The sequence below is a fragment of the Oncorhynchus mykiss genome, chromosome 2 (genome assembly GCF_013265735.2).
Source record: "Oncorhynchus mykiss isolate Arlee chromosome 2, USDA_OmykA_1.1, whole genome shotgun sequence".
NCBI classification, from domain to species: domain Eukaryota; kingdom Metazoa; phylum Chordata; class Actinopteri; order Salmoniformes; family Salmonidae; genus Oncorhynchus; species Oncorhynchus mykiss.
Genome location: NC_048566.1, coordinates 54,491,035 through 54,517,687, shown reverse-complemented (window position 1 = coordinate 54,517,687; position 26,653 = coordinate 54,491,035). Strand labels below are relative to the sequence as shown.

The window sequence follows — 26,653 nt, the reverse complement described above, 5'->3', positions numbered from 1 at the left end:
TTGACACTTAAGTATATTTAAAACCAAATACTTTTAGACTTTAACTCAAGTAATATTTTACTGGGTGACGTTCACTTTTACTTGAGTCATTTTCTATTAAGTCGTCTTTACTTTTACTCAAGTATGAGAATTGAGTAAATTTTCCACCACTAGGTAAAAATAGATATGTATTAAAATACCCTCAAATAAAAGGTGACATACTGTATTGTCGCCTAATATGAAATATTTTATCTCAAATCCAAAATGCTGGAGTGTAGTCAAATTAAGTGTAGCTCTTAACCCAGTATGTCCACTGAGGGGCCACTATAGGCAATAAATAATTCATTGAATCTCAACGTGTACTTGACAAGACAACAAAACCGTCTAAATATTTAGGAGAAAACCAAGGGAATTATTGGGCCATACATGATGTGTTTAAAGTATATTTTATGAATATTCTAAAATAAACTAAAAAGCAAGTCATCACAGGTTATTTCCAGTTTCAACCCACATGGGTGTTGTTTTCCAAGTTAATGTTATCCTGATCTCTAACAAATGACTTCACATTTTATAACCCTTTTATAACCTGTCAATCTCTACAAAGTCAAACGCCATAACCTTAATAATCTACCACACACCAGTTTACCTGCCTCTATCGATTCACTTTAGACATAATCACCGAAAGGGTCTACATGGCTGAGGGGCTATAATGTATATGCTATAGAAATCCCTATGGTATTTGTGAAATGGAGTAATGGGGAAGATCATGAAACTATTGACAACCTTTTATGAGATTACTAAGGGCCATAGAGATCCTCAGGGCTACGCACACACACTATTGTACTGCTCAAGGCACATTACTGTAACATAACTGTGTACACTGTCAGTGTACCAAGTCCGCTGAAATTTCTCTATAGGTTTCAATGTCATAGCTCATTTACTGCCATCTCCAAGTCTGAATATGCTAGTTTGCATTGCCTAGGAGTAAGCAATACTCAGTGGAAAGGCAAATGCAAGATGGTAGCCAATCAGTCTGTCCGTTTGTGTGTGATCCTTGAGATCAGAGTTTAAGACCTAAATCTATCCTATAGGCCTATATCTATCCTACCCTGCCTTTCTAAGGTCTTCGAAAGCCAAGTCAACAAACAGATTACCGACCATTTCGAATCTCACCATACCTTCTCTGCTATGCAATCTGGTTTCAGAGCTGGTCATGGGTGCACCTCAGCCACGCTCAAGGTCCTAAACGATATCTTAACCGCCATCGATAAGAAACATTATTGTGCAGCCGTATTCATTGATCTGGCCAAGGCTTTCGACTCTGTCAATCACCACATCCTCATTGGCAGACTCGACAGCCTTGGTTTCTCAAATGATTGCCTCGCCTGGTTCACCAACTACTTCTCTGATAGAGTTCAGTGTGTCAAACCGGAGGGTCTGCTGTCTGGACCTCTGGCAGTCCCTATGGGGGTGCCACAGGGTTCAATTCTTGGACCGACTCTCTTCTCTGTATACATCAATGATGTCGCTCTTGCTGCTGGTGAGTCTCTGATCCACCTCTACGCAGACGACACCATTCTGTATACTTCTGGCCCTTCTTTGGACACTGTGTTAACAACCCGCCAGGCAAGCTTCAATACCATACAACTCTCCTTCCGTGGCCTCCAATTGCTCTTAAATACAAGTAAAACTAAATGCATGCTCTTCAACCGATCGCTACCCGCACCTGCCCGCCTGTCCAACATCACTACTCTGGACCGCTCTGACTTAGAATACGTGGACAACTACAAATACCTAGGTGTCTGGTTAGACTGTAAACTCCCCTTCCAGACCCACATCAAACATCTCCAATCCAAAGTTAAATCTAGAATTGGCTTCCTATTTCACAACAAAGCATCCTTCACTCATGCTGCCAAACATACCCTTGTAAAACTGACCATCCTACCAATCCTCGACTTCGGCGATGTCATTTACAAAATAGCCTCCAGTACCCTACTCAACAAATTGGATGCAGTCTATCACAGTGCAATCCGTTTTGTCACCAAAGCCCCATATACTACCCACCATTGCGACCTGTACGCTCTCGTTGGCTGGCCCTCGCTTCATACTCGTCGCCAAACCCACTGGCTCCATGTCATCTACAAGATCCTGCTAGGTAAAGTCCCCCCTTATCTCAGATCGCTGGTCACCATAGCATCACCCACCTGTAGCATGCGCTCCAGTAGGTACAGTATATCTCTCTGGTCACCCCCAAAACCAGTTCTTTCTTTGGCCGCCTCTCCTTCCAGTTCTCTGCTGCCAATGACTGGAACGAACTACAAAAATCTCTGAAACTGGAAACACTTATCTCCCTCACTAGCTTTAAGCACCGACTGTCAGAGCAGCTCACAGATTACTGCACCTGTACATAGCCCACCTATAATTTAGCCCAAACAACTACCTCTTTCCCTACTGTATTTATTTTATTTATTTATTTTGTTCTTTTGCACCCCGTTATTTTTATTTCTACTTTGCACATTCTTCCACTGCAAATCTACCATTCCAGTGTTTTACTTGCTATATTGTATTTACTTTGCCACCATGGCCTTTTTTGCCTTTACCTCCCTTATCTCACCTCATTTGCTCACATCACATCATCACTTGTTTATACTGTATTACTGACTGTATGTTTGTTTTACACCATTTGTAACTCTGTGTCGTTGTATGTGTCGAACTGCTTTGCTTTATCTTGGCCAGGTCGCAATTGTAAATGAGAACTTGTTCTCAACTTGCCTACCTGGTTAAATAAAGGTGAAATAAAATAATAAAAAAATAAAGAGTTTTTATGTTTTAATGACCCTGATCCTGTTTACAGAAGCAAATACTTTCTTTATGTGAAGGTGGATGCTGTATATAACAACTATTATTTTTAGATCTCAGTCTCTATTTTACATTTCGGATTGAGAAGGCATTTATTTTTTTATATACCTTTCTGGAGTTGGTTGCTCACGGAGTCAGGAGCGTCTGTCTGCGCGCAAGGCCTGCTACGCGAGCGCAGGTGCGCACTGAAGGCTAGGAGCGGGAGAAGCGCTTAATTAGATTGGAAAACCTGATGCACCGTGGGCGGTGGGAAAATATAGGTTGTTCTACACAACGTCTACTGATCGTTGGACACCTGTACTGAAATACCTATTAAAAGCGGCATTATGTATCTGTCACTGTGCCTGCTCTTTACTCAATGCCATCCTGGATTAAATAGGCTGAATGATCAATGGTTGAGTGAGTTATCTTCGCTTTATGCCCTACAATTTGCAAACACTCCGACGAGACCATCATGTCTATACCACCAGGAACTTGGTCTCTCTGCAATTACATTTCTACTATTCTCAAACGCAACTGGACCTACACTTGATGGCATACTTCTAAAATCTCAAACTATTGAATTACTTTTTTTCTGTGTCGAAAGACCTCACGCATTGGGCAACAGATATATTGTTATGCTTTTATTGTTGGTCTCTGGTAAAGTGCAACCAAACCCTGGTCCGGTAGATACTATCCAATCTCTACCGAATCCCTATGATTTTAAAAACAGAGCAGGTTTTGGCCTCTTGTATGTTAATGTCAGGAGTCTATTTCCAAAAATAGACATGATTAGAATATGGGCCAAAACGATAAATGCAGACATAATGGTTTTATCAGAAACTTGGCTAAATAAATCTATGTCAAATAACTCGATTTCTATTGATGGGTACAAGGAGGGGTTGCAATTTATTTGAAATACGAGTTTAACACCTCTGAAATTCTCTCGATTACCAAAGCCAAACATTTTGGATTGCTTGCGGTTAAAGTGAACATATATAAGGACTCCCACATCACTGTAGTCGGCTGCTACAGACCGCCCTCGGCTTCGGGAGACGCACATCTTGCTGATGTCTTGCACAAGTTAAATGACTCTGAATTCATTATTTTAGGAGATTTGAACTGGGACATGCTTACATCTGTATGGGATTATTTTGAAGAACTGTGTGACTCTCCGAATCTCGCTCAATTAATTCATGCGCACACAAGACCGAATCCCCGACCACCTAACAAATCAGCGCTAGTGGACATTATTTTAACGAATACCCCTTACAAATACACATCGACTGGGATATTCTGTAATGATGTCAGTGATCACTGTGCAATTTCTTGTGTTAGAAATACAAAAATGACCAAATACAAACCCCATTATATTTTTAAAATACATTTTAGACAGTTTGACGAGCAAGCGTTCTTACATGATCTGTACCATATTATTGATAGAGTAAGTCTGATTCTTGATGTTGACACTGCTTGGGACTATTATTATATGAAATTTGTGTCGATTTGTGATAAGCGTGCCTCTGTGAAGAAATGTAGAATCAGTGGAAGGGACAATCCCTGGTTTTCAGAAAACTTGGCAGAATTAAATAGAAAGATATATCTACATCAAGCTAGACGCACAAACGCTCCTGTTGACTGGGCCTCCTTCAGAGCACTAAGAAACAAATGCACAGGATTGATCAGGAAGTCCAAATCAGATGACTATTTAAATGCAGTCACAGAGAACCTAAACAACCCTAACAAGTTCTGGAAGGTAATCAAATCAGTGTCAGGTTCTAATGTATCCTCTGGCCTTCCTGACCATTTAATGATGGATTCTAATGAAGTGAAGGATAACGCCAATATTGTAAGGGTTTTTTAACAAGCACTTCATATCTGCTTGTTCAGTTTTTGATAATGGTGGGGCCCAAGGCCTCTAATGTAAGCTCGGTTATACTCAACTATGATATAGGCCCTCATGTGAACCATTTTAACCTTGAGCCTGTTTCTTATACTGAGGTCTATAAAGCACTAAAGGCTATAGACACTAAAAAAACTGCAGGTCCAGAGCCCTACCTCTTAAAGATAGCAGATGATATTAGTACTGAACCTGTGACTTCACAGTTTCTTGACCAATTCCATACCCAGCATTTGGAAATCAGCTTATGTCCTCCCACTGCTAAAGGGTGGTGATCCCTCAGATGCTAATAACTATTGTCCTATCTCTAAACCCCCTATCCTGGCAAAAGTCTATGAATCCCTAGTGAACTCACAGTTAAAACACTTCTTCTTAATTGAAAATAACATACTGAGCGGGGTTCAGTCTGGCTTTAGATCGGGGCACAGCACCATAACTGCAGCTATGGCAGTGGAAAAAGACATCATTAATGCACTAGATAAAAAGCAATGTTGTGCTGCTCTGTTTTGTGGATGTTGACCATGAATTGTTGCAAGCTAGACTCTGTTTGTGGAAGTTGACCATGAGTTGTTGCTAGCTAGACTCTGTTTGTGGAAGTTGACCATGAATTGTTGCTAGCTAGACTCAGAAACATTGGTCTCAGTGAAGGGGAAGTAAATTGGTTTAGGACCTATCTTTCTGAAAGAACAAAATGTGTATATACTGACAATCACAAGTCTAGCTATCTTGAGATTAATAAAGGTTCCATTTTAGCTCCTGTGTTCTCAATTTTTATGAATGATTTGGGAAATGGGATGCAACCGGCAAAATTACATCTATATGCAGATGATACAGTCATATATTCATGTGCTCCTTCTCTGGTTCAGGCTGTTGAAGAGCTCCAGACTGCTTTTCAGTCACTGCAGGCCTCCCTTTATGGTCTCAAACTGGTCTTGAATGTACAAAAAACAAAATTCATGACCTTTACCAGAGCTAGAACTTTTAGCATTGTCACATCTGGTGGCTTAGGTACCTAGGTATACCTAGGTATTTGGTTGGATGACAAGTTGTCCTTTACAGTTCATGTGGATAATCTTGTGACAAGCTTAAATTGAAATTGGGTTTTTATTTTCGTAATAAGACTTGCTTCCTGCTTATGGCTAGAAAGAAGCTTGTTCAGGCCACCTTTCTCTCTGTAATTGATTATGATGACTTGTTATATATGCATGCAACCTCCTCCATCTTACAAAGACTGGACTCTGTTTGTCATGCATCCTTGCGCATTATTACAAATACCAAGTCACTCAACCACCATTGCACATTGTACAAATGATAGGTTGGACCTCACTTTATATGCGCAGAAAGATACATTTGTATGCGTTCATCTTACAAAGCCATTTTGGGTAAACTCCCTATTTACCTCTGTAGTCTGTTCACCACCAGTAGTTACCATACCCAGTCTGCTAGGTACTTAAAGTTCCCAGGACATTCACAGTATTAGGCAACACTGCCTTCTCTTCTTGTGCACCAGATGCATGGAATAGTCTACAATCCATTCTTCATCTAGATATGTTAGTGCCACTGAATGAATTTAAAATATTGATGGGAGACTCTGTTACAGAGGAGTGTAAATGTTTTTTTTTAGGCTGGATCATGTTGCTGTATTGTTGTATGTGTCACACCCTGATCTGTTTCACCTGTCCTCATTATTGTCTCCACCCCCTCCAGGTGTCGCTTGTCTTCCCCAGTGTATTAATCCCTGTGTTTCCTGTCTCTCTGTGCCAGTTTGTCTTGTATGTTCCAAGTCAACCAGCAGTTTTCCTGTACTCCTCTTTGCTATTCTCTTTTTTCTAGTCCTCCCGGTTTTGACCCTTGCCTGTTCTGGACTCTGTACCCGTCTGCCTGACCATTCTGCCTGCCCTGACCACGAGAATTTCTGCTACTCTGTACCTCCTGAACTCTGATCTGGTTTTGACCTTTTTCCTGTTCATGACTATTCTCCTGCCTACATTGTTCTCTTGCCTACATTGTAAGACTCCAACCACCTGCTTCCTGTGTCTGCATCTGGATCTCGCCTTGTGTCATGATAGTATGTTTTAATTATGTAATGTATTGATTGTTGCTGCCTTCTTGGCCAGGTCTCCCTTGAAAAATAGACTCTGGGTCCCAATGGCTTTTCCTGGTTAAATAAAGGTGAAATAAAAAATATATATGTTGTAAGGCAAATTATATTGGCAATAAAAAATGTTTACCATTTACTCAGCTGTATTCACAATTGCAAAAGGAAAATCTAAGTAAGGAATGGCTATAGTTGTACAATAATAGTAACTGAAGCCATTTCTTATCTGCCTTTATTTTCATCAATTTGTGAAAGTTAACTTTACAGACATATTACCTAATAAGATTAGGTAAACAGTTGCAATACTGACCTCTTTCTGCCTCAAGTTAATGTATCTGTTTGGGTGGTTATGAAATCCAAATACACCTAAATTCAGCAAAAAAAAACACCCCTTTTTCAGGACCCGACCTTTCAAAGATAATTCGTAAAAATCCAAATAACTTCACAGATCTTCATTGTAAAGGGTCTAAATACTGTTTCCTATGCTTGTTCAATGAACCATAAACAATTAATGAACATGCACATGTGGAACGGTCGTTAAGACACTAACAGCTTACAGACGGTAGGCAATTAAGGTCACAGTTATGAAAACTTAGGACACTAAAGAGGCCTGCCTTTCTACTGACTCTGAAAAACACCAAAAGAAAGATGCCCTGGGTCCCTGCTCACCTGCGTGAACGTACCTTAGGCATGCTGCAAGGCGGCATGAGGATTGCAGATGTGGCTAGGGCAATAAATTACAATGTCCGTACTGTGAGACGCCTAAGACAGCGCTACAAGTTGACAGGGTGGACAGCTGATCGTCCTCGCAGTGGCAGACCACGTGTAACAACACCTGCACAGGATCGGTATATTCAAACATCACAACTGCGGGACAGGTACAGGAAGCTGGACTGAGGGCTTGTAGACCTGTTGTAAGGCAGGTCCTCACCAGACATAACCGGCAACAATGTCGCCTACGGGCACAAACCCCCCATCGCTGGAACAGACAGGACTGGCAAAAAGTGCTCTTCTCTGACAAGTCGCGGTTTTGTCTCACCAGGGGTGGTGGTCGGATTCGCGTTTATCGTCAAAGGAATGAGCGTTACACCGAGACCTGTAATCTGGAGCGGGATCGATTTGGAGGGGGAGGGTCCGTCATGGTCTGGGGCAGTGTGTCACAGCATCATCGAACTGAGCTTGTTGTCATTGCAGGCAATCTCAACGCTGTGCGTTACAGGGAAGACATTCCTCCTCCCTCATGTGGTACCCTTCCTGCAGGCTCATCCTGACATGACTCTCCAGCACGACAATGCCACCAGCCATACTGATCATTCTGTGCATGATTTCCTGCAAGACAGGAATATCAGTGTTCTGCCATGGCCAGCGAAGAGCCCGGATCGCAATCCCATTGAGCACTTCTGTGACCTGTGGGATCGGAGGGTGAGGGCTAGGGCCATTCCCCACAGAAATGTCTGGGAACTTGCAGGTGCCTTGGTGGAAGAGTGGGGTAACATCTCACAGCAAGAACTGTCAAATCTGGTGCAGTCCATGAGGAGATGCACTGCAGTACTTAATGCAGATGGTGCCCACACCAGATACTGACTTTTACTTTTGATTTTGATCCCCCCCTTTGTTCAGGGACACATTATTCAATTTCTGTTAGTCACTCTGTGGAACTGGAACTTATGTCTCAGTTGTTGAATATTATGTTCATAGAAATATTTACACAGTGAGAGGACATTTCTGTTGTGCTGAGTTTATAATATAGTTAGCCACAAGATTTTGTCACAATACAAATCTATGTTTTCTTAATCACAGTTAACCCAGAAATAAAGTATTTTTGATTTGTCCAAAGCACTTGAACTAATGCTGCTCGTAATCTCACACATCACGTTGTGTCAAATGAAATCTACGATACCATTTATTTTTACGTCAGAGCCGCCGGAAAACGTGTGGCGAAACAGCATTTTGCCTGAGTACTTTTCAAAGTCTGGTAAAAGCGTTTTCTAGACATATTCTTAGTTCAAGTCATAGAAATCATAGAAAAATTTTTAGCATCAGAAAAGAAAGCAGGTGTTATTTATTGGACAAGTTGACATAGTACCTTCCCCAATTTCAGCCCATTTGTTTTATGTAGTGAATACAACCCTGTCCACGGGATTTCACACATTAATCCCCATGCTCGATGTAACAGGTGGATTCACTTGTCAGTCACAGGGGTCTCTTAGCTACAGCGCCTTATCAACCACAGCTGTCAACAACTACATTTGCACCAGCTCCTCTCCTGCCTGCCTGGTTGCCTGCCTCATGATAGAGCGAAAACACATTTTCATGGAAAACAAGGTATGTGTTGAAGGGATACTTTGGGGTTTTGGCAAGCAGGCCCTTTATCTACATCCCCAGAGTCAGATGAACTCGTGGATACCATTTTTATGTGTCTTCGTCCAGTATGAAGAAAGTTAGAGGTACATTCGCAAGCCAATGCTAACTAGCGTTAACGCAGTGCCTGGAAGTCTATGGGTATCTGCGAGCATAAAATGGTATCCACAAGTTCACCTGACTCTGGGGAAGTAGATAAAGGGCCACATTGCAAAATCCTGAAGTATCCCTTTATTAAAGCAGTTTAGTCGTCCTCTAAAATTAGCTAGAATGATCCAATCTGTAGCTAACTAACAAAATTACAAATGTCTATCTATATCTAACATTAGCTAGCTAGGTTGATGCAATCATGCCACCAGGAGTTTATAATTTAGACTCTCTAACCAGGTATACATCCAACCTTTTTATGTGGGTAAAGTACATGTTGGTTTAAAAAATGCTATGAAAGGCCTTATGGAAACATCATTTTTCAGTAAACTTGACATTTCTCGAGAAAACAAAATACTTTAAACAAGGTCTGATCTTTTTGTGTTGCTTAAAATTAATAATGTGAGAAATGTCGATGGAAGCGCTTTTATGAGGAAATATTTATTTAATAACCATCATATCGAAGTAAATTTGATTACATGTTGTGTGGTCCTCCCACTACGACGCCCCAGGAAAGCACGCAGTTTATTAGGCTACAGATTAAATAAATTATGATCAACTTCACAGGGTGGTGAAAGTGCAAGGTGATGAGCTTAATGCTCGTTCCAATAATTATCAAGGGTTTTATTCGAGTGACATGACCGTCGATGCTTGGTGGCCGTTTGACAAATAAAAATGATCTTGCTCTTTAGTCCATAATAATCTCATCATGTATCTGCCGCTGCTGGCTCGAGCGCAAGTGCCAATACCAGAGTGAGCACACTCACTACATGTATAGAACACATTTGTTTTGAGAAAACCATCAGCAGAGTTGAAAATGCAATGGAAACCCATTCAACTTTTATTTGTTATTCGATACATTTGGGAATTTATCTGGATAAGGTTTTTTTATGTGCACTATGTCATCACACACAGTCTTTTATCTGCAACAAGTCAATTTGATGGAAACATCTCTGGTGGGAAAAATTTGCATATTGTTTTTAATATGCACATGTCGCCAATTGGATGGAAACCTAGATTCTTAATAAATGTTTTTGGCAGAGGATAAAGAAGATGAAACAATCTGTTGCTGCTACCAAAGGACAAGGGATTCTCAAGTTATTGAAAATGTTAGTCAGCCAGTTTGTTGATCCAGTAATGTTGGCATATTTTTTTTTCCCCCACTGCTGGTGATTATTCACAAATGTTTGTGGTGAAAATGTCACTGTCTTAAAAGTAAAACATCTACAAATTCCACCACAGAGCATTCTAAACAGACAACATGAACACGTTTCTCCAACCATAACAGATAAATGGCTAATGCAGAAATAAACAATTTATGGATTCTCGCACTACCATCTTTTACAAATACAGAGACAGGCAGCCATCATGGCATCAGTCTTTTTCAACTAGCTAGTGCATAGTGTCACCTACTGATATGAAGTGGTAATGCAGGTTTGGTTAGAATATAGTACAACAGAAAAAGTGGCATTCAATAAAATCTACTTCATGAAAAGGGGGATATTATTTTCAATTAAAATGTTGAAAGTAGTTGATTTAATGATTGAATATATGGATTTGACATGCAATCAGTTCCTACAGTGAGTGCCAGAGAACCAACCATCTGGTGGGCCAGATGGAGGCCAGGACATCAACACAAGGTTAATGGTTTTATGATTTACACATTTTAAAAAATTGTTGCAAAGTCACTCGGGCTCCCGAGTGGAGCAGCGGTCTAAGGCACTGTGAAGAGGTGTCACTACAGTCCCTGGTTGAAATCCAGGCTGTATCACATCTGGCTGTGACTGGGAGTCCCATAGGGAGGTGCACAATAGGCCAGGGTAGGCCGTCATTGGAAATAAGAATTTGTTTTTAACTGACTTGCCTAATTAAATAAAAGGTTAAATAAAAAAAAGTGTAACAAAGTCTACTGTGTAAAGCAGGGTTCCCTAATTGGTGGCACTCTGACACATTTTATTTTGACACCCAAGTTTTCTTAGCATTTTTTTTGTTGTTGTTATTTGCTGGACATAATAGACTAAAACCCAAAAAATCAGCTCCAAGTAGTTTTAATTTAAGAAATGTATTCCCAAATATTCCCACGCATAATAAAGAGAAAAATGTGATCGTATACAAATGTAAGCAGTTTGAAATGATTCACATTATATTGATTTTGGCTTCTTGAGGTCAATTTGCTGTCTATAAATTATTTGTAATTATGTTCCGGACCCCCGATCATCTGCTCAAGAAACAATCGTCCCGCAGCTGAATCTAGTTCATGAAATCTGGTGTATAGTGTTAAATGAACCCTTGCAACGAACAACCATATATGTGTGAGAAATTCTGATATTGTCAAATATTTATCTTTTTTATCTGTATATGACATCAAAAGTGTAATTATTGAAAGATCACCATCTTTCAATTATAGTTGCTAGTTTTTGATTTCATACTTACAGCATTTTCCATACTTTTTATGATTCATAAAATCAATTTCTTTCAAAAAGCACTTTTGAAATGGTTCTACGTCTGTAGGTTTCAAATGTAACCCTGCCTTACATAAAGCTCACAGAATTAATTTCAGAAGAGCACTGCAGTCAGATGAACAAATAATCGGTTGTGACAAAATTAAAATTGTTTTCTACAATGAAACCTGTCTTTTTAAAAAAAATTAAAAGTCCACTGCTTAACTTCTTGATCGGTGTACCGTCCACGGGACAGTTGAACTAACGCAGGCTAATGTGATTAGCATGAGGTTGTAAGTAACAAGAAAATGTTAGGACATAGACATCTGATATTGGCAGAAAGATTAACAAGAATTTAAGCTAACTGCACTGTCCAATTTACAGTAGCTATTACAGTGAAAGAATACCATGCTATTGTTTGAGGAGAGTGCACAATTTTTAACATAAAGTTATTAATAAACAAATTAGGCATATTTGGGCAGTCATGATACAACATTTTGAACAGAGATACAATGGTTTATTGGATCAGTCTAAACTTTGCACATATACTGCTGCCATCTAGTGGCCAAAATCTAAATTGCAGCTGGTCTGGAAAAATGCTTTATGGCCTTTCTCTTGCATTTCAAAGATGATGGTACAAAAAATGTAAAAAAGAACGGTTGTTTTTTTTCTTTGTATTATCTTTTACCAGATCTATTGTGTTATATTCTCCTACATTCCTTTCACATTTACACAAACTTCAAAGTGTGTCCTTTCAAATGGTACCAAGAATATGCATATCCTTGCTTCAGGGCCTGAGCTATAGGCAGTTAGATTTGGGTGTAATATCAGGCAAAAAAATTTTTAAGGGAAAAGGTACTTATTAAGAGTTAATGTGTGTGTGTATAGATATTATAATATTTAAAGACATTGTAAGCATAACGCTCAGCCCTGCTATAATAGTTACTAAACTACAGGGTATGTTGTCTATTGACGTTGTTGTCTCTGGCTCTTTTGATATCAGATTCGGAATGAATAACAACAAGGTTTGTGGTAGTTTGAAAGGTCCACCTTAGGTCAGCAGTGTTTCCAATTCACATGACCTGACAGGAAAGAAAACAGCCCTACAGTCATAGCACAGACGAAAAGGTCCTACGAATAGGACCCAGAGTTTTACCTGACCAGGACATGAGATCAGGAAAAACTCCAGGCCCCAGAAAATACATATTCATTTTGCCACACCACTTTTGAACCACACCACGTAAACTACCTCTGGTTTACAAATTTTCTCCATGAGAGATTGTTTGATCCAAACCTACAAAGCTTTTTCACATTTACATAAAAACAATTTTACAGCAAGTTTGGACCCAAAATGATTTGTCCATTTATTATCAAGAAATCAAGTTGCTCTTTATATCAATAAGAACAATGTCATTACTTTGTGAAAATGTCAGTAGGCTTTTTAGTGATTACTTGGTAATAGTGATAAGCTATAACAATGCCAGTTAGTATTAGCTATATATTTAAAGTGCAGACATTTCAACCAGGCACACCATTGCTTCCTTCAACATACAAATCTATATAAGGGATACATAATAGAAATATAAGGAAACCGTAATAACTATAGAAACACATACCTCAGAAAGCTAATAAAGAAAATAAAAAAACTTCTCATCTCAACATGTTGTTAGTGGGCAGCCAGCATGCAGATGCTTTGAATCAGTGCACCTTTGTGGTACAGTATGATCGGATGGCTGCTCAGCAGTTTGTAGAAGGAAGGGTCATTGTTTTGGCAAACTCCTCGTAGTGGACACATCCGTCTGGTCCCACGCCAGTCTCTTTCAGCAGCTCGTCAACTGCAGGGAAGTGAGAAGATGACGCCCACATAACTTAATTATAACTCATCAAATCTAGTAATTTCATCACTGGTCTTTGAATGTTTTAAGACGTTTTATGACTACTGGTCATAAAATCATACAATCATCGGTCATACAATCTCTGCCACACATGAAGTACCAGTCAAAAGTTTGGACACACCAACTCATTCAAGGGTTGGTCTTCATTTGTACTATTTTCTACATTGTAGAATAATAGTAAAGACATCAAAACTATAAAATAACACATAAGGAATCATGTAGTAATCAAAAAAGTGTTAAACAAATCTAAACATATTTTAGATTCTTCAAAGTAGCCACCCTTTGTCTTGATGACAGGTTTGCACACTCTTGGCATTCACTCAACCAGCTTCACCTGGAATGCTTTTCCAACAGTCTTGAAGGAGTTCCCACATATGCTGAGCACTTGTTGGCTGCTTTTCCTTCACTCTGCAGTCCAACTCATCCCAAACCATCTCAATTAGGTTGAAGTTGGGTGATTGGGGAGGCCAGGTCATCTGATGCATCACTCCATCACTCTCCTTCTTGGTTAAATAGCCCTTACCCAGCCTGGAGGTGTGTTGGGTCATTGTCCTGTTGAAAAACAAATTATAGTCCCACTAAGAGGAAACCAGATGGGATGGCGTATCTCAGCAGAATGCTGTGGTAGTCATGCTGGTTAAGTGTGCCTTGAATTCTAAATAAATCACAGACAGTGTAACCAGAAAAGCACCCTCACACCATCACACCTCCTCCTCCATGTTTTACGGTGGGAACCACACATGCAGAGATCCTCCGTTCACATACTCTGCGGTTGGAACCAAAAATCTCAAATTTGGACTCATCAGACCAAAGGACAGATTTCCACCAGTCTCTTCTTCTTATTAGAGTCATATAGTAGTGGTTTCTTTGCAGCAATTCGACCATGAAGGCCTGAGAGGTGTCTGTTACTTGAACAACGTGAAGCATTTATTTGGGCTGCAATTTCTGAGGCTGGTAACTAATGAACTTATCCGCTGCAGCAGAGGTAACTCTGGGTCTTCCTTTCCTGTGGCGATCCTCATGAGAGCCAGTTTCATCATAGAGCTTGATGGTTTTTGCGACTGCACTTGAAGAAAGTTTAAAAGTTCTTACTTTTCCAGATCGACTGACCTTCATGTCTTAAAGTAGTGATGGACTGTAATTTATCTTTGAGCTGTTCTTGCCATAATATGGACTTGGTCTTTTACCAAATAGGGCTATCTTCTGTATATCACCCCTTCCACGTCACAAGACAACTGATTGGCTCAAATGCATTAAGAAGGAAATATATTCCACAAATGAACTTTTAAACAAGGCACACTGTCACGAATATCACCGAAGGTGGCTCCCCTTCCCGTTCAGGTGGAGCTCGGCAGTTGTCGTTGCCGGTATACTAGCTGCCACCGATCCCTTTTTTTCCCCTTTTCGTTTGGTTTTGTCTAATTGGTTTCACCTGTTCCTTGTTGGGGTTATTTAAGTTTGGTTAGCCCGCCTGTGTTTGTGCGGGCTTGTTGCTGTGATGTCAAGAGGTGTTCATTATTATTGTTGGGTTTTTTTGCTGTCCGGTGAGGTACCAGTTTGTACTTGGGTAGAGTGTATTACGCCTGTGTTCGGCGTCACCCGTTGTACGCTATTCTGTTGGACATTAAAGCATTTTTCCCTAATCCTCTGCTCTCTCCGCCTGACTCCACTCCCATCACTTTTCGAGCGTTACACACACCTGTTAATTGAAATGCATTCAAGGTGACTAGCTCATGAAGCTGGTTGAGAGAATGCCAAGAGTGTGCAAAGCTGTCAAGGCAAAGGGTGGCTACTTTGAAGTACCTCAAATATAAAATATATTTTGATTTGTAACTACATGATTCCATGTGTCATTTCATAGTTTGATGTCTCCACTATTATTCTACAATGTAAAAAATAGTACAAATAAAGAAAAACCCTGGAATGAGTAGGTGTGCCCACACTTTTGACTGGTACAGTATGTCAAGTGTTTTTCAAGTGTTCAAACAGAATATACAGTATTGGTGTAATAAAGTAACAAAGTAATTCAATTACATTTACTACCATAGAAATGTTGTTAAGTTAGTACAATAATGCACACCCTTGATTCTGGATGTGCGTGGTTTGAACAAACAAACACAATGCACATACATACACTCTACAACTCTCTCGTATACATGTGGCATGTGTGTTTTATGACCCTTACCTTCTTTATCAGTGAGCTTCTCTCCCAGCCCGGTGAGCTTGGCCCGGAGCTCCGAGGACAGGATGTAGCCCTTCTTCTGCTTGTCTGTCATCCTCATGGCCTCCAGAATCTCTGCTCTGGGGTCCTCCTGCTGGATCTGCTGGTGCATCATAGTTAGGAAGGTGGAGAAGTCCAGCTCTCCACACTTATCTAGTTTTATGGAGGGAGAGTGATTGATTGAATGATCGATCAAATGATTGGTTGATTTAGAAAATTGATTTATTGAAAGGGATAGTTTAACATTGAAAGACATACATGCAGGCGGGCAGACAGACAGGTGGGAGGACGGGCAGACAGACATGCGTACCAATCTTGGAGATTTGCAGGTGTCTGTCCACCTCAATGAAAGTGGGGCTGACCCCCAGGCAGCGCATGACTATAATCAGGTCCTTGGCCTCAATTTTACCCTTGTGCTTCTTGTCATAGAGTGAAAAGCATTCCTTGAATTCTGTGAGAAAGAAGAGGTTGTCACATTTCCTCAGCTCTTCTAGGTATGTCTATGTAAGCTTCTAATGGCTATTCCCTTGAGGTCAAATCATAGAAATAGAATGAATAGAACAGACATCCCCATACAGGTCAATTATGACATAATAGATGGACTGTCAGACATGTTTTGTGTACCCATGAGTTTACCTGTCAAATTTCTATGGTCAGAGGTTTCAAGGGCATTCTAATCCCTCTAATTCAATAGGTTTTGTTTAATTTATTAAGATCACGATTAGCTACTGCTCATTGCTGACGACAACAGTGGTAGGCCTGATCACCAATAACGATGAGACAGCCTATACAGTGGGGTGCCAGGACAACAACCTCTCTCTCAATGTGAGCAAGACAAAGGAGCTGATCGTGGACTATAGGAAAACACACACCAATTAACATCAACGGGACTGAAGTGGAGCAGTTTGAGAGTTTCAAGTTCCTTGGTGTCCACATCACCAACAAACTATCATGGTCCAAACACAACAAGACAGTTGTGAAGAGGGCAAGACGACACATTTTCCACCTCAGGAGACTGAAAAGATTTCATATGGGTCCCTAGATCCTCAAAAAGTTCTACAGCTGCACCATCGAGAGCATCCTGACCGGTTGCATCACTGCCTGGTATGGCAATTGCTCGGCATCTGACCGTAAGGCGCTACAGAGGGTTGTGCGTACGGCCCAGTACATCACTGGGGCCACGCTTCCTGACAACCAGGACCTATATACTAGGCGGTGTCAGAAGAAGGCCCCAAAAAATTGTCAAAGACTCCATTCAACCAAGTCATAGACTGTTCTCTGTTACCGCACGGCAAGCGGTACCGGAGTGCCAGGTCTAAGACCAAAAGGCTTCTCAACAGCTTCTACCCCCAAGCCATAAGACTGCTGAACAACTAACCAAATGGCCACCCAGACTATTTACATTGATCCCCCCCCTTGGTTTTACACTGCTGCTACATGCTGTTTATTATCTATGCATAGTGACTTTACAAATTACTTTGACTAACCTGTACCCCCGCACATTGACTCGGTACCGGTACCCCTTGTATATAGCCTCGTTATTGTTATGTACATTTCTTGTGTAACTTTTTGATTCATTTGATTTTTTTTCACTTTAGTTTATTTAGTAAATATTTTATTAACTCTATTTCTTGAACTGTTGGTTAAGGGCTTGTAAGTAAGCATTTCATGGTAAGGTCTACACCTGTTTTATTCTGCGTATGTGACAAATACAATTTTATTCGATTTTAATATTCCTTCTCATGGTCTGAGAGTCATTTAGCTGCCTTTTGGCAAACTCCAAGTGGGCTGCAATGTGCCCTTTACTGAGGACTGGCTTCCGTCTGGTCACTCTACCATAAAGGCCTGATTTGTGGAGTGCTGCAGAGATGGTTGTCCTTCTAAAAGGTTATCCTATCTCCACAGAGGAACCCTTCAGGTTCTTGATCACCTCCCTGACCAAGGCCCTTCTCCCCCGATTGCTCAGTTAGGCCAGGTGGACAGCTCTAGGAAGAGTTGGTGGTTCCAAACTTCTTCCATTTAATGATGGAGGCCACTGTGTTCTTGGGGACCTTCAATGCTGCAGATTTTTTTTGGTAGCCTTCCATAGATCTGTGCCTCAACACAATCCTGTCTCGGAGCTCTACAAACAATTCCTTCAACCTCATGGCTTGGTTTTTGCTCTGAAATGCAGTCAACTTTGGGGCCTTATATAGGCAGGTGTGTCACTTTCCAAATCATGTTCAATCAATTGAAAATACCACAGGTGGACTCCAATCAAGTTGTAGATACATTTCAAGGAAGATCAATGGAAACAGAATGCACCTGAGCTAATTTTCAAGTCTCATAGCAAAGGGTCTGAAAACTCATTTTAAGTAAGGTATTTCTGGTTTTATTTTTAATAATTAGCAAAAATGTCAAAACTTTTTTCACTTTGTCATTATGGGGTATTGTGTATAGATTAATGAGGAAAACAAATAATTTCATTCATTTTAGAATAAGGATGTAATGTAACAAAATGTGGAAAAATTCAAGGTGTCTGAATACTTTACAAATGCACTGTAAATACAGAACAGTTATAGACAAGAACAAAATAAGATAGTATATTACATTTTAAATAAAAAATAGAAGTTAGACATTAAGAACACCTTTCTAATATTGAGGAATTAATGGTAAATAATATATTGTCTTTTTGGTTGTGTTTCAGATGATTTTGTGCCCAATAGAAATTAATGGTAAATAATGTATTGTGTTATTCTGGAGTCACTTTTATTGTAAATAAGAATAGAATAGGTTTCTAAATACTTTTACACTAATGTGGATGCTACCATGATTACGGATAATCCTTAATGAATCGTGAATAACGATGAGTGAGAAAGTTACAGATGTACAAATATCTACCATGTCTTGGGGGTTTGATATTTGTCTAACTTTCTCATTCATCATTATTCACGATCCATTCAGTATTATTCGTAATCATGGTAGCATAACATCCACATTAATGTAGAAGTTTTTAATTTATTTCATTAAAAAAATGTATATTTCACCTTTATTTAACCAGGTAGGCCAGTTGAGAACAAGTTCTCATTTACAACTGCGACCTGGCCAAGATAAAGCAAAGCAGTGCGACACAGACAACAACACAGAGTTACACATGGAATAAACAAACGTACAGTCAATAATGCAATAGAAAAGTCTATATACAGTGTGTGCAAATGAGGTAAGATTAGGGAGGTAAGGCAATAAATAGGCCGTAGTGGCGAAGTAATTACAATTTAGCAATTAAACACTGGAGTGATAGATGTGCAGAAGATGAATGTGCAAGTAGAGATACTGGGGTGCAAAGAAGCAAAAAAAATAATAATATGGGGATGAGGTAGTTGGACAGCCTATTTGCAGATGGGCTATGTATAGGTGCAGTAATCTGTGAGCTGCTCTGACAGCTAGTGCTTAAAGTTAGTTGGGGAGATATGAGACTCCAGCTTCAGTGATTTTTGCAATACGTTCCAGTCATTGGCAGCAGAGAACTGGAAGGAAAGGAGGCCAAAGGAGAAATTGGCTTTGGGGGTGACCAGTGAAATATATCTGCTGGAGCGCGCGCTATGGGTGGGTGCTGCTATGGTGACCAGTGAGCTGAGATAAGGCGGGGCTTTACCTAGCAAAGACTTATAGATGACCTGGAGCCGGTGCGTTTGGTGACGAATATGAAGCGAAGAGCATACAGGTCGCAGTGGTGGGTAGTATATGGGCTTTGGTGACAAAACGGGTGGCACTGTGATAGACTGCATCCAATTTGCTGAGTAGAGTGTTGGAGGCTATTTTGTAAATGACATCGCCAAAGTCAAGGATCGGTAGGATGGTCAGTTTTATTAGGGTATGTTTGGCAGCATGAGTGAAGGATGCTTTGTTTGCGAAATAGGTAGCCGATTCTAGATTAATTTTGGATTGGAGATGTTTAATGAGAGTCTGGAAGGAGAGTTTACATTCTAACCAGACACCTGGGTATTTGTAGTTGTCCACATATTCTAAGTCAGAACCGTCCAGAGTAGTGATGGGCTGGCAGGTGCGGGCAGCGATCGGTTGAAGAGCAAGAATTTAGTTTTACTTGCATTTAAGAGCAGTTGGAGGCCACGGAAGGAGAGTTGTATGGCATTGAAACTCGTCTGACGGTTAGTTAACACAGTGTCCAAAGAAGGGCCAGAAGTATACAGAATGGTGTCGTCTGCGTAGAGGTGGATCAGAGAATCACCAGCAGCAAGAGCGACATCATTGATGTATACAGAGAAAAGAGTCGGGCCGAGAATTGAACCATGTGGCACCCCCATAGAGACTGCCAGAGGTCCGGACAACAGGCCCTCCGATTTGACACACTGAACTCTGTCTGAGAAGTAGTTGGTGAACCAGGCGAGGCAGTCATTTGAGAAACCAAGGCTATTGTGTCAGACGATAAGAATGTAGTGATTGACAGTGTTGAAAGCCTTGGCCAGGTCGATGAATACGGCTGCACATTATTGTCTTTTATCGATGGCGGTTATGATATTGTTTAGGACCTTGAGCGTGGCTGAGGTGCACCCATGACCAGCTTGGAAACCAGATTGCATTGTCACAAGGAATGACACTGGAGAGACAAAGCAGGTACGGGGAGTAAAACATTTAATTATAACGGACAGAGACTAGACAGGAACAGCGTCAGAAACAAATTCAAAAGACAAAAACAATACAATGCAGCAGCAGGGAACAGAGCAAGGGAACAGACAAGTATAGGGGAGGAAAAGAACATGTGATAAGTGAGTCCAGGTGAGTCCAATAATGCTGATGCGAGTGACGAGGGACGGCAGGTGTGCATGATGGATGGCAGGAGTGCGTGATGCAGGGTAATCTGGCGCCCTCAAGTGCCAGGAGAAGGGAAGAGTGGGAGCAGACGTGACATGCATAGCGGAGAAGGTACGGTGACATTCAAAATGGTCGATGATCTGTTTGTTAACTTGGCTTTTGAAGACTTTAGAAAGGCACGGTAGGATAGTTATAGGTCTGTAAGAGTTTGGGTCTAGAGTGTCTCCCCCTTTGAATAGGGGGATGACCATGGCAGCTTTTCAATCTTTAGGGATCTCAGACGATAAGAAAGAGATGTTGCATAGGGGTTGCAACAATTGTGGCGGATAATTTTAGAAAGAGAGGGTCCTGATTGTCTAGCCCAGCTGATTTGTTGGGGTCCAGATTTTGCAGCTCTTTCAGAACATCAGCTGTCTGGATTTGGGTGAAGGAGAAATGGGGAGGCTTGAGCAAGTTAATGTGGGGGGTGCAGGGCTGTTGACCGGGGTAGGGGTAGCCAGGTGGAAAGCATGGCCAGACGTAGAAAAATGCTTATTGAAATTCTCAATTTTCATGGATTTATCGGGGGTGACAGTGTTTCCTAGCCTTAGTGCAGTGGGCAGCTGGGAGGAGGTGCTCTTATTCTCCATTGGCTTTACAGTGTCCCAGAACGTTTTGGAGTTTGTGCTACAGGATGCAAATTTCTGTTTGAAAAAGCTATCCTTTGATTTCCTAACTGCCTGTGTATATTGGTTACTAACTTCCATGGAAAGTTGCATATCGCAGGATGTTTTTGTGCTGGTCAAGGGCAGTCAGGTCTGGAGTGAACCAAGGGCTATATCTGTTCCTGGTCCTACATTTTTTGAATGGGGCATGCTTATTTAAGATGGTGAGGAAGGCACTTTTAAAGAATAACCAGGCATCCTCTACTGATGGAATGAGGTCAATATCCTTCCGGGATACCCGGGCCAGGTCGATAAGAAAGGCTTGCTCGCTGAAGTGTTTTAGGGAGCGTTTGACAGTGATGAGAGGTGGTCGTTTGACTGCAGACCCATTACGGACACAGGCAATGAGGCAGTGATCACTGAGATCGTGGTTGAAAACAGCAGAGGTGTATTTGGAGGGCAGGTTGGTCAGGATGACATCTATGAGGGTGCCGGTGTTTAAGGATTTGGGGTTGTACCTGGCAGGTTCATTGATCATTTTGTGTGAGATTGAGGGCATCTAGCTTAGATTGTAGGACGGCCGGGGTGTTAAGCATGTCCCAGTTTAGGTCACCTAACAGTGCGAATTCTGAAGATAGGTGGGAGGCAATCAATTCATATATGGTGTCCAGGGCACAGCTGGGGGCTGAAGGTGGTCGATAGCTTGCGGCAACGGTGAGAGACTTGTTCTGGAAAGTAGAAGCTCGAATTGTTTGGGCACAGACCTGGATAGTATGACAGAACTATGCAGTAGATTGCAACTCTGCCCCCTTTGGCAGTTCTATCTTGTCAGAAAATGTTATTGTTAGGGATGGAAATTTCTGGATTTTTGGTGGCCTTCTTAAAGCCAGGATTCAGACATGGCTAGGACATCCGGGTTGGCAGAGTGTGCTAAAGCAGTGAATAAAACAGTGGGAAGCGGCTTCTAATGTTAACTTGCATGAAACGGAAACCAAGGCTTTTACGGTTACAGAAGTCAACAAATGAGAGAGCCTAGAGAATGGGAGTGGAGCTAGGTGTTGCAGGGCCTGGATAAACCTCTACATCACCAGAGGAACAGAGGAGCAGTAGGATAAGGGTACGGCTAAAGGCTATAAGAACTATTGTTTAGTTCTTTAGAAACATATTCTATTCTTATTTACAATAAAAGTGACTCCAAAATGACACAATACATTATTTACCATTAATTTCTATTGGGCACAAAATCATCTGAAACGCGACCAAAACAAACAGCAAATGCATCAAACAAATGTGTAAAGTCACAGGCTTGGTGTAGTTATTGCGGTGCTTGTCACGCCCTGACCATAGAGAACTTGTATTCTCTATGTTGGTTAGGTTGGGTGTGATTTAAGGGTGGGTCATCTAGGTGAATTATATTTCTATGTTGGCCTAGTATGGCTCCCAATCAGAGGCAGCTGTTTATTGTCTCTGATTCGGGATCATATTTAGATAGCAATTTTCCTATTGTCCTTTGTGAGATCTTGTCTATGTATCATAGTCTATGATCATTAGATTAGCGTCACGTTTCGTTTGTTCGTTTTGTTCTTTTGTTCTTTAAAGTGTTCTATTCCAAAAATAAAGGATGGAAACATACCAGGCTGCATCTTGGTCCACTCCTTCTAACGATCGTGACAGTGCTTTGAATAAGGGATCAAATACTTAACTTTTTACTACTTTAACTCACATATAAGTGAGTTTGTCCCAATACTTTTGGTCACCTAAAATGAAGGGACTATGTACAAAAAGTGCTGTAATTTGGAAACGGTTCAACCTATACGGATGAAAATACCCTCAAATTGCACTTGACAGTCCAAACCCATAGTCATTGTACATTTCAAATGCGAGCCAAAACAACAACAAATATGTCACTGTCCCAATACTTTTGGAGGTCACTGTACAGATTCATATTCTTATGTACAGATAAATTAAATATTTAGAAAGATAGAATATGTTTATCTGGGTTTAAAAAAAAAGTTAAATCTGTTTTTGGTTTGGGTACCGTGATGAAACCCATAGTGGCGTGTCTGGTGGGGTATGTATGTCTGTTTGAAGTGTATGCAAATAGATTACACAAGTGGTTAGGCATTTCCAACACACAAATGCTTCTTAAAAAGACTGGAAGGGAAGTTGTCTTTCATGGTTGAGGGTTAAAGAGAAATTGACTATCATGCATGTTGTTGATGTTTGTTGTGCGTGCAGTTAAGGGCAAGGCATGCTGTTAAACTCACTGTGTTAAGAATAAGGCCCATTCATCTCAGACTGAACTAGCCAACAGATCCCCAAGCTTCCTGTGTAGATTAAGACACCACGAAGCCAGCGTGAGACAAGGCTCGAAAAACGGACCTCAACCCAGGTATGAGAAATGTGTTGTACTCCGAATTGTCCCATTATCCAAACTGTTACACTGAGAAAATGATCATGCTAGCTAGCAGATAACAGTTGTTCAATCGTCTCTGTGTAACAGTTGTGATAATGGGACAATTCAGAGTACAACGCAGTTCTCATCCCTGGAATGAGGTACGTATTCCGAGCCATAGTTTGTCTTAATCTACACAGGAAGCCTGTCCAACCTTAGCGCAGTTGTAAGCAAGCAAATTGGATCTGCTGGCTTAAACTGAACTAGAGCATTATACTCTTCAATGGGAGATACAGGTCAGTCTTAATCGAGGCAGTATCTGCAGTCACCGCTCATTAATCTTTGATGAGGGATTACAGCCGTCAGGATCTGCTTCAATCACACAGAGGAGAGCACAGGCTGCCTACTGAAAGGCAAAGAGAAGGGCCATAGAAATATATATGGGTTTCATGGTGCACTGTATACTAGCCCTTGATCATGACTCTCAGTTCCATTACATTATACATTATACATGGATGAAGGCGTCTTCTGTACAGGGGAGTTTTGTTAAGAGCCCCAAGCCTGGGTCTGAACATTAACACGAATCGCTTGCGGTATGGTTTTGGAAGCATAAGGATCTGATCTTTCATATCAGCAAAACATTATTTATTTTTTTTATAAAGTGAAATTGATACACACCTTTATAAATAAGGTTAGGGTTAATGTTCCCACACGGCCATAAATTCATGTTACAGGGCATGTTTATGGAAGACAGAGGGACCACCTGTGCTAACTAGCTATCTAGCATGCTTGGAACACCTGTGTGTAACGGAAGTAGGCCGCCAGAAACGTGTCACTGAAAAATACTGTTGGCTGCAACTGTGATGAAGCTGGTTAAAACACTAAGTGTATATTTTGCATTTGTGAAATTATTTTAATGTGAGATGTTTCTAGAACCGTATTGCAAACAAGTATCAATTCACATTTAGTTGGAGTATTTGGCTGTTTTGTGTGCCAGAGTCAGTCTACCTCTGAAAATAACATGTCCTTGGACCTAAAGATAACATTAGGAACCTTAAGAGTTCATCTTGGGCTAGGTGCATATATGATTCATGATAGCACCAATCTGACATAGTGTTGTATATTAGTAGGCTATATATTGGTATACATAAACTAGTCTTCCACAGTCTGTAATATCCTATTCAAAATATTGTTGAGCAGTTTTATGATCTACATTTGCCAACAACAGAAGAAACTATCAAAAGACTGGTGATATAAGTGATGCATTGTGTGTGTCTTCTCAACAGGAACGTTGACACAAATGGGGTGCATTGTGTTGTGGCAGGCACACGGAAAATTTCGTGGAATAAAAGTCTGTTCATATCAACATCCAGCAATAAGAAGTAGTCCTGGAATGTAGGCTCTGTGAACTTGTAGTAGTTTTCATTTTATTCGCCAATTTCTTGAGTATAGATCAGAGACTATCCAAACTGCAATCATCAAGATAGTGGACATTCTCAGACAGTAACGCAAAACAAAACGATTAATAAACAGGTTGTGCATACGAGGAATTAAATTAAACGAATACCCACGATTATTTTGACATGTGATAAACAATCCTGCCTTGTGCCGTACTCGCCTAAAATGATCACCTTTATCAAATTCAACATAGCGTGCGCAATATGTGCACACAGTCTAACGCGTCTTACCATTTATTTGGTCTTGAGTCAGGAACTTTGCCTGTAACAAAACAAGATAAGCACGTCACTTTTATATTCAACTAAGTATTTATAGTGGATGCTACATCTAACTATGTGCCAACTATTGTACATAACAACGATTTCACTGGAATAACTTGCTTACCATCGTGGTTACGCTCAGTCAGTGCTCCTAGACACACTCGACGTGTCAGGTCCGCTTGTTAAACCTGCGTGAGTAACCTTTATTTTGAAGTTTGCATTATTGATACAGTGTTGCCATGAGCACATGGTGAACTAGACCCCACACCAAATTATAGGTTACTATGTTATTTATCTCCGATCACCATGAAACGGTCTGTCACAATAAAGGCACAATCCTTAATTTATGTATTCGCCGAAAGACCCACCACTTGGTTTGCTGTAGGGCTGGATAAATGTAGCCCAGCCTACTAACGTTACTCTCAAATTCGTAACTGGAAGAAGCTATGGATGCAGAATAGCATCACGTTTTTATATAGTTTTAAACTTTTACCGTTTATATTGTTTGGTTACAAAGACAACGGATTCATAAGTAGTTTATGGACTATAGATTGTTTATAAATCAGTAATAATAGTAGCCCAAACAGCAGCAAGATGGCAGTATTAGGCTATTCGTTTTACATCGTTTTTCATTTTACGTCCGACTTCTATGTGCACAGCCGGAAATCCACTGGTGTCCGCCGTGGACCGGCTCGTAAATAAAACATCCTGCATTCAGGCTGAAAATGCGTCAGTTTCATCCATAACTCGACAAGGCCATTTTATTGCCTGCCAAAATTCTCTCCCTCCCTCTATTTTGGGATTGTAATGCCTGGCACACTTCAGAATCGTTTTGGTAGCTCATGTTGACCACAGAAAGTAGTGTGTGTGCCACAGAAAGTATTTGACTCTAAGTACAAAATTAAGGAAATTAGAAGGGGGGGGGGGGGGGGGGGGGGGGGGGGGGGGGGGGGGGGTTGGCAAGGCCATTTTCTTGCATATATCCATAATTACAGTAAACTGTTATAATAATTTTTTGAAAAGTAAAATATAAATAAATGTATAATATTATAATAAACAAAACTATGACTGAATGTGCCTCCACGAAGAATCTCCTCCCCAATAGGTCCCTTCGCCCTAAATAGGAACCCCCCAGCACCTCCACTATCCCCATCAACCTCCCCCCACCCCTCATCCACAAAACACAATAATGATAATAATAATT

At 40.7% G+C, this 26,653-nt stretch overlaps 1 protein-coding gene across 2 annotated transcripts; it reads right to left on the bottom strand.

Annotated features, from left to right (window-relative positions):
• Positions 1-13,091: 13,091 nt before the first annotated feature.
• Positions 13,092-25,963, bottom strand: calml4b (calmodulin-like 4b). Of its 2 annotated transcripts, XM_021565556.2 has the most exons (5): positions 25,574-25,942; positions 25,420-25,450; positions 16,191-16,331; positions 15,845-16,033; positions 13,092-13,599 (listed from the first exon to the last, which is right to left on the bottom strand). In XM_021565556.2, exons 1-5 carry the CDS (start codon positions 25,574-25,576, stop codon positions 13,502-13,504), a joined length of 462 nt encoding a protein of 153 aa, XP_021421231.1. In that variant the 5' UTR covers positions 25,577-25,942; the 3' UTR covers positions 13,092-13,501. The 2 variants fall into 2 exon arrangements, with proteins under 2 accessions (XP_021421231.1, XP_021421237.1); XM_021565562.2 differs by lacking the exon at positions 16,191-16,331 and having other exon boundaries at positions 25,574-25,963.
• Between the last annotated feature and the right edge of the window lie 690 nt (positions 25,964-26,653).

Excerpts from the sequence above, each read along its gene's own strand:
- calml4b (XM_021565556.2), bottom strand. Across the intron at positions 16,332-25,419 it reads GACTCAAGACCAAATAAATG|AATTCAAGGAATGCTTTTCA; the intron begins GTAAGACGCGTT and ends TCTTTCTCACAG. Across the intron at positions 16,034-16,190 it reads CCTGCAAATCTCCAAGATTG|ATAAGTGTGGAGAGCTGGAC; the intron begins GTACGCATGTCT and ends CCATAAAACTAG.